This window comes from Camellia sinensis, chromosome 10 (assembly GCF_055761805.1).
Source record: "Camellia sinensis isolate YWXY chromosome 10, ASM5576180v1, whole genome shotgun sequence".
Taxonomy (NCBI): Eukaryota; Viridiplantae; Streptophyta; class Magnoliopsida; order Ericales; family Theaceae; genus Camellia; species Camellia sinensis.
The window spans coordinates 72015853-72026349 of record NC_138970.1 but is presented as its reverse complement, the minus strand read 5'-3'; the positions used below and the strand labels follow the sequence as shown (position 1 = coordinate 72026349).

The window sequence follows — 10497 nt, the reverse complement described above, 5'->3', positions numbered from 1 at the left end:
AAAATGCAATTTCAGCGTATAGATACTTTAGGCAACTAACCTAATTTAGTCGTTGAATGAAAAATAAAAATTTACATTTTACCTTTGGCGACCAAAACTTTGGTCGGCAAAAATTTAATTTCAGCAACTAAAAAATATTTTGGTCGCTGTATATATAGTTTTGGCAACTAAAATAATTTAGTCGCTGAATGAAAAATCAAAATTCACTTTTTATCTTTGGCGACCAAACATTTGGTCGGCAAAAATTCAATTTCAGCGACTAAAATATATTTTTGTCGCCGTATAGATAGTTTTGGCAACTAAAATAATTTAGTCGCTGAATGAAAAATAAAAATTTATTTTTTATCTTTGGCGACCAAAATTTAGGTCGGCAAAAATTTAATTTCAGCGACTAAAAAATATGTTAGTCACGGTATAGACAGTTTTGGCAACTAAAATAATTTAGTCGCTGAATGAAAAATGAAAATTTATTTTTTATCTTTTGGCGACCAAAATTTTGGTCGGCAAAAATGTAATTTCAGCGACTGAAAAATATTTTAGTTGCTGTATAGATACTTTTGGCAACTAAACTAATTTAGTCGCTGAAAGAAAAATGAAAATTTATTTTTTATCTTTGGCGACCAAAACTTTGGTCGGCAAAAATTTAATTTCAGCGACTAAAAAATATTTTAGTTGCTATATAGATACTTTTGGCAACTAAACTAATTTAGTCGCTGAAAGAAAAATGAAATTTTATTTTTTATCTTTGGCGACCAAAAGTTTGGTCGGCAAAAATTTAATTTCAACGACTGAAAAATATTTTGGTCGCTGTATAAATAGTTTTGGAAATTAATATAATTTAGTCGCTGAAAGAAAAATAAAAATTTACTTTTTATCTTTGGCGACCAAAATTTTGGTCGGCAAAAATATAATTTCAGCAACTAAAAGATATGTTAGTCACTATATAGATAGTTTTGGCAACTAAACTAATTTAGTCGCTGAATGAAAAATGAAATTTATTTTTTATCTTTTGGTGACCAAAATTTTGGTCGGCAAAAATGTAATTTCAGCGACTAAAAAATATTTTAGTCGTTGTATAGATAGTTTTGGCAACTAAAATAATTTAGTCGCTGAATAAAAATTAAAATTTACTTTCACTCATCACTCTTTCTCTCTCTTTTTGTCTGTCTATCTCTCTTTTTCTCTTCGTGTCTCTATCTCTGTCTCTCTCTTTCACTTATCACTCTTCTTTGTCTATTTGTCTCTTTCTCTCTGTGTTTCTGTTTTTGTCTCTGTCTCTCTTCTTTTTCTCTCTCTCATTCATCACTCTTCTCTATCTATCTGTCTGTCTCTTTGTCTCTCTCTCTCTCTGTGTCTCTTGCGCATCTCTCTATCTCTCTCAACTGTCTCTGTCTCTTTCGTTCATCTCTCTTCTCTTCATCTCTCTTGCTCATCTCTCTTCCCTCGCTCTCTCTCATCTCTCTTTTCTCTCTGTCTCTCTCGCCCATATCTCTTATCTCTATCTCTCTCTTTGTCTCTCTCGTTCGTCTCTCTTCTCTCTGTGCCTCTCTCGCTCATTTCTCTTCTCTTTATCTCTCTCTGTCTCTCTCGTTCATCTCTTTTCTCTCTCTGTCTCTCACTCTCTATCTCTTTCTCTCTTTCTCTCTCTCTTATTTTTCTCTCTCTCACTCATCACTCTTCTCTGTCTGTCTGTGTCTCTGTCTCTTTTTCTCTTTGTCTCTCACTCATCTCTCTTCTTTCTATCTCTCTCATCTTTTTTCTGTCTCTATCTCTTTCACTCATCTCTCATCTCTCTATCTCTCTCTGTGTCTCTCCTGCTCATCTTTCTTCTCTTTCTATCTCTCTCTCTTTTTCTATGTCTTTCTCTTGATCATCTCTTTTCGCTCTCTTTCTCTCTCTCTCTTTGTCTATCTCTCACTCATCTCTTGTTTCTCTCTGTTTCTGTCTCTATCTCTTTCTCTCTCTGTCTCTCTCTCACTCATCACTCTTCTCTCACTCTTTCTCTCTCTATGTCTGTCTCTCACTCTTTCTCTCTGTGTGTCTGTCTGTCTCCCCTATTGTGTTCACTTTGCTTACTCTCTCCTTCCCCTCTTCTCTATTTGCCGAGCTCTTTACTAGGCAAAAATGCACTTTTAGCGATCACTCTGTCTCTCTCTCATTCATTACTCTGTCTCTGTCTCTCTCTCACTCATCTCTCTCTCACCACCCACCATTGTTGCCACTCCACCTCTACGACTACCATTATTACCACCATCGTTACCACTCCACTGCCACTACCACCACTACTACTACTATTACCTCTCCTCTACCACCGCCACTCCATCTCCTCTACCACTACCACTACCACAACTTCACCACTAATCTCCTTCGCCATTACCACTCCACTATCACCAGTTCGCCATCACAACTCCACCTCTCTATCTCTCTCTCTTGCTCATTTATCTTCTCTCTCTCTTTCGCTCATCTCTCTTCTCTATCTCTTTTCAAATATATATTTTTTCAATTATTGTTTTTTTCCAATTATTTTTTTTCAATTATAATGTATATGATCCCATCGTCATAAATAATAAAAAAAATAAATATAAATATTTTAGGCCTAGACAAACATGTTTTTTAGTTTATATTTTAAATTTTTTTTAAACATTTTGTTCAAACCAAACGCGTTTGGAGTTGGAAAGGCAAAATAGACAGCTTTGCAAAGTTGTCTCCCAGATGATATTGCCATCAAAATCGCCTCTTCCCTTTAGGTTTCTTCCCTGCAAATAGTTTTTTTTTTTTTTGTTTTTATTGTTATTTGAATGTGATGGTTTTGTTTATTTTTTTTTATTCTTTTTTCTTTTTTGGAATTTCAAGCTATCAGATGTGTAGTCGTTGGGTAGTTGCTCGTGGTTTTGGCGCGCACTGTGTGGGTCGGATTGTGTGTGGGAGAGTCTGTACAGAGACAGATGGCCAGCCCTTGATTGGGGCAGAGACTCTTCTTCAGCTCCACAAATCAAAACCCATCAACTTGACCCACAAATTCAGTCGTCCTCCATGTTTCTCTCTCTCTCTCTCTCTCTCTCTCTCTCTCTCTCTCATATTCAGTTCATTATCTTGTTTGCTCTTTTTATTTTCTTTTTTTTTTGGGTTCAGTTTCTTGTTTCAATTATTTGATTTTAGGAATTTTGTGTTATGTGCTTGAATGAAGTGATTATTAATAGTGCAACATAATTTAATTTATTTGGGTTTGTTACTCTGTCTATTGTTTTTTAGCTGGGTTTGAACTTTGAAGTCTTTATGAGGACTATACCTTTGTCAATTTCTATTGAAATATAGAATGGTGTCCTATGCATTTGCGGTGCAACATCCCCTTTTTAATGAGAACAATTGTAGACTTTAGAATGTTGGGAACACTGACAGTGTCCATGACTTCACGCTTTATTGTACTTTGATTAGGTTCCTATAGTAGATAATACCTTACTAAAAGTGAAAAGTGAAATTCAGTCACAATACATGGATAGAATGGAAGAGACTAGAGGGACCTACCTTACTAAAGAAAATAGTGAGGGGGATATTTCTGTCAAAGGTCTGCCAGGAATACAACTGACAGAAGAAGAAGAAGAAGAGAAAGAAATTGGCAATGTTGGATGGAAGCAATTTTTGGATTACATCCTCGTCTCAAAGGGATCGTTGATGCTTTGTTCAGTAATAATTACTCAGATTGGTTTTGTTGCTCTTCAAGCTGTTTCAAGTTATTGGCTAGCTTTCGGCATTCAAATTCCTAAAATTGGTAGTGGCATCTTAATTGGAGTATACACTACAATTTCGACAATAAGTACCCTCTTTGTATATCTAAGGTCTTTATTCGCTGCTCTTCTAGGGTTAAAAGCTTTGAAGGCTTTCTTTTCAGATTTCACTAATTCTATTTTCAATGCTCCTATGCTCTTCTTTGATTCCACTCCAGTTGGACGAATTTTGACCCGAGTAAGATTTTATTCTTCTTCAATCAATTCTAAAGTAACCATAGTATTTATGTATCGTAGTGAAGTGTAATGTATTGCATAGCTAGTTACTGATACGCACTTTTATATACATGCTTGTTATATGTAGGCTTCATCAGATTTATGTGTGGTGGATTTCGACATACCTTTCTCATTTGCCTTTGTGGTTGCTCTTTTAATTGAATCGGTAGCAATCATTGGCATTATGGCGTTAGTCACGTGGCAAGTTCTGTAGCATTCTTTGCTACAGTGGCTTTAAAATATGTTCAGGTGAGTTTCATTTTCCAACTTAATAGTAATATTTTTCTTATTTTCATTGATAAAAGGAAAATTTTAATTAAGAAAATTCTTTATTGACACAAGGGATATTATCAAGCCTCTGCAAGGGAACTAATGAGAATCAATGGAACAACAAAAGCACCTGTCATGAATTATGCAGCCGATACCTCACTTGGAGTGGTAATTATAAGAGCATTTAACATGGCAAACAGGTTCTTCCAAAACTACCTAAAGCTTGTAGACAATGATGCAAAACTTTTCTTTTACTCCAATGGAACCATGGAGTGGTTAATTTTGAGAGTAGAAGCACTTCAAAATCTGACTTTATTCACTGCTGTTTTTCTCTTGGTTTTACTTCCCAAGGGTTATGTTGATCCAGGTATATCCATGGTTTAGTGGAATAATTCATTTATTGCTTAGAAATTTTCTTGTAGATTCTTAAAACATGTCTTTTTTGCAGGGCTTGTTGGACTTTCTCTTTCTTATGCTTTGGCTTTGACAAGCACCCAAGTGTTCATGATTTGATGGTATAGCAGCATGGCTAATTATATTATTTCAGTGGAACGAGTCAAACAGTTCATACACATACCTCCAGAGCCTCCAGGAATTGTGGAAGATAGAAGGCCACCATCTTCATGGCCTTCTAAAGGGAGGATAGACTTACAGGATCTAAGGGTAAGGGAACTTATTATTAATCCCACTACATATGGAAGGTAAAGATAATCAATTTTACCACTTTATCACACTCCTCATAGTATATGATGAAGTGCCATGGCGGTTATCGATATTCATAATGTAAACGCAATCTTATGCTAGTAAACATATGACAAATCAAATTAATTCTTGATTGCAGGCTCTAGAAAAGTGTCAACTCAAGACTACCATCAACTGTCTTCCAAGTTTGCTAGATTCTTCTGGTGAATTGAACTCTGAAACATGGAAGCAACTTCATTGAAATGCATATTATGATGCAATTTAAAACATGAAAGATTTAGATAAAGTCATTATTCAGTGACGTTGCACTCCATAGTCCATACATAACCTTATATTTATAAACAAAGCATAAATTTTGTTCTTTCTTCTTGTTCCAACAGTGAGTGATGAAGGCGAAAATTGGAGTGTGGGGCAACGCCAACTCTTCTGTCTCGAAAGAGTCCTACTAAGAAGAAACAAATTTCTTCATTGCTCTGTTCTATATATAGGCATTTGTTAATGCCTACCTATTTCCATCATAATTATATCAAAAAACAAATCATAACATTAATAATACATCTAAGACTTGGCAATGCAGATTTATGCTTAGCAATTATGGGTAATTTGTTTCAGTATATTATCATAGACATTTCTACCATTCAAAGTTTTTTTATTTTTTTTATTTTTGTGAATCAGTGGTCATTTCTCCCATTAATGACAGAAAAAAAATGGGATGGATATTATTCTAAACAGTTGTATCTTCTTACAGGAATACTCACCAAATGGATGATTCATTGTTCGTGCTAATCGGGATTTTAAAATTCATGTAACTCATTTTCCTCCCCATTGAAATAAATAATTATTTAGTCAATTCCATTTTATTTCTTTATCCAATAATGTTAATCTTATGACAGGTTACTGTGTTTCCCAAGAAGCCTTTGGATGGAGCTCATGAGATACAGAGTTTTTGCCTTGGGCATACCGAGTGAGTGATTTTTTTTGTTACCACATGTTTATATTACATCAGTGGTAAGAGAAAACGAAGTTGACAGCAGACAGGAATTGGGGTTTTGGCTTATGTCTCTGAGAATTTTGCTGCTTGAGCTAAAAATAAATATTTTGTTTTTGGAAAATTTATTTACATAGTGACATTGAGAATCCGATTGTAGCATCTATATGACATAATGGTCCAGATTAACTTGATACATTTTGTTATAACAGACGGATGTTTTTTGGCTGATGTTTATTTAACTTCACTCAATGCTTGTTAATTATAAGGTTTTGAACTAGATAGCTTTTGAACTACATATTTAGTAATATTCTACATATTTATTAATATTGTACATAGATAGCTTTTGCTGCAAAATTGAGTATCTTATCTTATCTGTTTCACTAATTGATTTGTGAGTCTTTCTCTTTGTTGAATTTCAATATCTGTGGTTCTACTCACACAGCAATGATTACCTTGAAATATGTCATTGTCACAAGGCAATATATGAGATTCCCTCTATCAAAGAAGGCCCTACTCAGTGGATACCAGTATCAAAACTAAACTTGTGCTCTTTTTTTTTTTTTTTTCTTTGTCTGAAGGAGGGAAAAAAATAGAAAAATAAGCTTTCTCCACTGTTTTTCAACTTGTCTAACAATTATTTGATGCAGGTCCTGCGGAAAATATGCCGGTATTTAGTTTTGTCATCGCATGATCCTATGCAGTCAAGCCTTCTTAATTCCACATTGGAGGATAAAGATCCAATAGTAAATTCCTAATTTTAGGTATGTCTATCCAATTAAACTAAAACCAACAGTAATGACCAAAAAAAAAAAAAACCAGAGAGCGTAGTTTTGTTCTATTAACACTATTGGATGCTTGCCCTTTTGTTCTGTCATAGGTTGCTCTTGAAATAGCTTGTTACAATGGAGGTTATTCAGTGGATGACTTTATGGAATACATTCAAGGATTAATTTGAGAATGAAAAGAACATGCTTGGTGGTTCTTTAGGTAACAGAGCAGCTGAAGATTTGAGACAGAGAATAATAGAACATGTAATCTTTCACTCATGTTCAATTATATATTTCAATTATATGCTGCAATGGTTCATCTACAAGACATTATTGTTTCTTGCAGAATATCCTTGTTGTCTCAAAGTATTACTGAAGGATTTCCTTGGCGAGACTTGCTAAGCTGCTTTGTCTCATTGTTCAGGTATGCCAATACTTAATTGTGGTTTAGTCATCATCAAATGTTTGTAATGTAATCATATAAATTTTTGCCCTATGGTTAATTTTTTTTTTTTTTTTATGAGAATACTTCATTTTGGATGTTTTTCTAGATTCTAACTTTTCTTATTTTATTTGTAGGTGACTTCCAAAAACAATCAAGCACGAGGCTGATGCTTCAAAACCATATATATTCCTTCATGTTTTAGAATTTTTTTTGGATTCCTTCATTGATTTTCCTTTTAATTTTTGTTCAATTACTTACTGGTTTTCAATGGATAGATGTTTAAAACTTGTCTCAATTAATGTTTTGAATGGAATGATTGTAAAGTTTGGGATTGAGCAGGAAAATATGATGAATTTTAATGTTATATTTAGGTTAGGTTGAATGAATTTTGTTCAATATTGGATTGAATGTTTATAAACAAAAATTGATTGTTCAAAAAAAAAAAAAAAAGAGATTCGGCGACTAACTAATTAGTCGTTGATTGTTTAATGTCTTTTGGCGACAAAATATTTGGTTGAGAAAAGTTTTGGCGACTCAATAATTGGTCGCCAAATTCTACACTTTTGCGACTGAAGTCATTGGTCGGCAATTCCTTACCTTTTGGCAACTAAATTATTAGTTGGCGATTCCTCAACTTTTGGCGACGAAAATAGTTGGTCGCCGATTTTTTGCTTTTGGCGACAAACATATTTTGTTGGGAAAATATCACTTTTCGTGACCAAAGTGTTTTAGCGACTAAATGAATTAGTCGTGGTAATGATATATTTAGCAACCAAAAATTTAGTCGGCAAATCTAACTTTTTCCCGACTAACAAAAGTTTTGGTCGCCAATTACTTTTGCCGACCCTTAATTGGTGACCAAAGTGGTGACCAAAAAAATTGGTTGCGAATGACTTTTGCCGACTAAAAATGGACTTTTGCCGACCAAATTTTTAGTCGGCAAAAGTGTAATTTTTTTGTAGTGAATATTGTCGACCAATCTTTTGGTCGTGGAATGTGACAATTTGCAACCAAATTAGTTGGTCGTGGAAATGGGCGACAACTGCCGACCAAACTATTTGGTCGTTGAATGTGCGAATTGGCGACTAACATGTTTGTTCGGGAAAATATGAATTTTCGCGACTAAAGTGTTTTAGCTACTAAATGGATTAGTCGCAGTAATTATATATTTAGCGACCAAAAATTTAGTCGGCAAATATAACTTTTTCGCAACTAAAATTTTTTTTAGTCGCTAATTACTTTCCGCGACCCTCAATTGGCGACCAAAAAAATTAGTCGTGGATAACTTTTGCCGACTAAAAATGGACTTTTGCCGACCAAATTTTTAGTCGGCAAAAGTGTGAATTCTTGTAGTGATAGAGCGAGAGCTGTGTAAAAAAATTATGTCTAACTTTATAATCAAATTATGTGCATATAAAAATTTCTTTTGAACTGGACTCTTCTTTTATGCTAAACTTTTTCTTAGGGTAGAATTCAAATGCAATAGCTCATAATATATTAGTCGAAGAACTAGATACAAGTTCATAATATATTTGAAACCAACTGACATGTCAAAGGTTTTGTTTGGTGTTGTTTATTGTAAATTTGATTATAACAACCCCGCCACATATTATACTTTTAATTCTTTAATTTTACATGTATTTATGTGCTTAGTGTGAATTTAAATACTAATTATGTGTTTAATGTGATTTTTGGATTGACATTTGTTAATTGTAGGAATATCTGTTGTGATTTCTGTTATAACATGAAATTGAAGGCCGTGATGGCATCAAAAACTGAAATTGGTTAGTTTATTGTGAATGTCATAATTTCTAGAGCCTAATGCAAAGTTTGATAAAAATTTGATTCAGTTTAAAAGTAATTACATTAACTCAATTTAATTAAGTTTGTTTGGTTAGACTTAAGCTCTAATTAATTAGTTTAATCCTTGATTAGTGAATTAAGCCAACTTAGCCTATATATATATATATATATGTTAATTGGTGCGATAACTCGTAATTTTGGAACTCAAAAATCTGAGAGAGAGCTTTAGAGAGAGAGAACTTCAATTTAGAGAGAGAGAGAAGGCTTGATCTTGGAGATTTGGCTTGAAGGTTGGAGAATTGAGTTGAATAACTCAAGAAATTACTAGTACAAGCTCAATTGAAGACCATCGGTAAGCTTCTAAACCTTAATTTGTGAGATTAAGCTATCAAGTACATGAATTCAAGAGATTATTTATGAGAAATGAGCTTAAGATGAAGAATTTAAAGTCAATTCATACATGCATGCATAATTTTGTTGAATTCCATCGTTTTGAGCATGATTTTTGTCATCAATGTTTAAATTAAGGATAATACCTTACATGCATTCATGAATTATGAAGTTTTGAAGCTTAATTCCATGTTTTTAGAGTTTTGGAAAAAAACTTGAAGTCATTTGGGTCATGCATGATGAATTCATGAGGTTTTGAGCATAAGGTTTGAAGTGAATTTTGAATTCATATTTTTGAAAGTATTTGTGTTTTAGAACATGTCATGAAAAGGTTTTTGGCATTAAATGTAACGCCCCAAAAATGATAACGCCTTTAAAATACATCAATCAACTCCCATTATCAGAAAAGAGTATTTCATCAATCTTTGTATTACATAGTTCATGAGATTTAAACAAAATAATCCTACATGCGTGTCATGACCCGAACCCGCCCCTATAGATTAAGGTCACAACCGGCTAGTAATCAAGGAATTACCTACGACCTTCAACTAGACAAAAGATATTTCATCAGAGTCAAGGGGCCAAACGGAAGCAAACTTAAACTTTTGTCCATGGAGCTATGCTTACGTGGCACATCAAACGTATCAAACAAATGTATTCATTAATAACTCACATCAAAAGGAAAATAACTTAAAGTTTTATACACACAGGATCATTCAAGTCTTAGTCAGCCAAGCCAAACTTATATACAAGGGTGATTCAACGTTTTCACCAACATTTCAAGATTGTAACACAACGAAAGAACAAAAGGGCAAAAACCAGTCTCGTGCGTGAGACGCTAAGGCTGACTCCTCAAAACTTGACTTTTCTCATACTTCACCGAGGCTGGGTTTAGACATCTCTTTGCTCACCTATATACACATGAATGAGTGTGAGCGAAAGCCCAGTAAATAATATCAAATAAAGAAGGTACACGAATGCGATTCACATATATCAAACGGCTTTGGGCCCATTTAGAATTCTATTTAGTGCATTGTTTAGTACGTTAGGCGATTCAAGCCCGAACATATTAAACGGCCTCTGGCCCACTTCATTTCTTAACAAACAACCTTAAGCCCAAATCATTAA

The 10497-nt window shown here is 33.9% G+C and overlaps 1 protein-coding gene across 1 annotated transcript; it reads left to right on the top strand.

The window, feature by feature from the left end:
• The first annotated feature begins 3492 nt into the window (after positions 1-3492).
• On the top strand, positions 3493-6919 carry LOC114257412 (ABC transporter C family member 8-like). The gene is made up of 8 exons (XM_082890164.1): positions 3493-3963; positions 4090-4206; positions 4344-4638; positions 4819-4934; positions 5867-5937; positions 6407-6491; positions 6612-6707; positions 6842-6919. Exons 1-8 carry the CDS (start codon positions 3493-3495, stop codon positions 6917-6919), a joined length of 1329 nt encoding a protein of 442 aa, XP_082746290.1.
• The last annotated feature ends 3578 nt before the right edge of the window (positions 6920-10497 follow it).

Bases quoted from the DNA above. Each gene is read 5' to 3' on its own strand.
- LOC114257412 (XM_082890164.1), top strand. From the start codon at position 3,493: ATGGATAGAATGGAAGAGACTAGAGGGACCTACCTTACTAAAGAAAAT. The intron at 4,207-4,343 runs GTTCTGTAGCAT...TATTGACACAAG, and splicing joins TGGCGTTAGTCACGTGGCAA to GGATATTATCAAGCCTCTGC. The intron at 4,935-5,866 runs GTAAGGGAACTT...ATCTTATGACAG, and splicing joins TAGACTTACAGGATCTAAGG to GTTACTGTGTTTCCCAAGAA.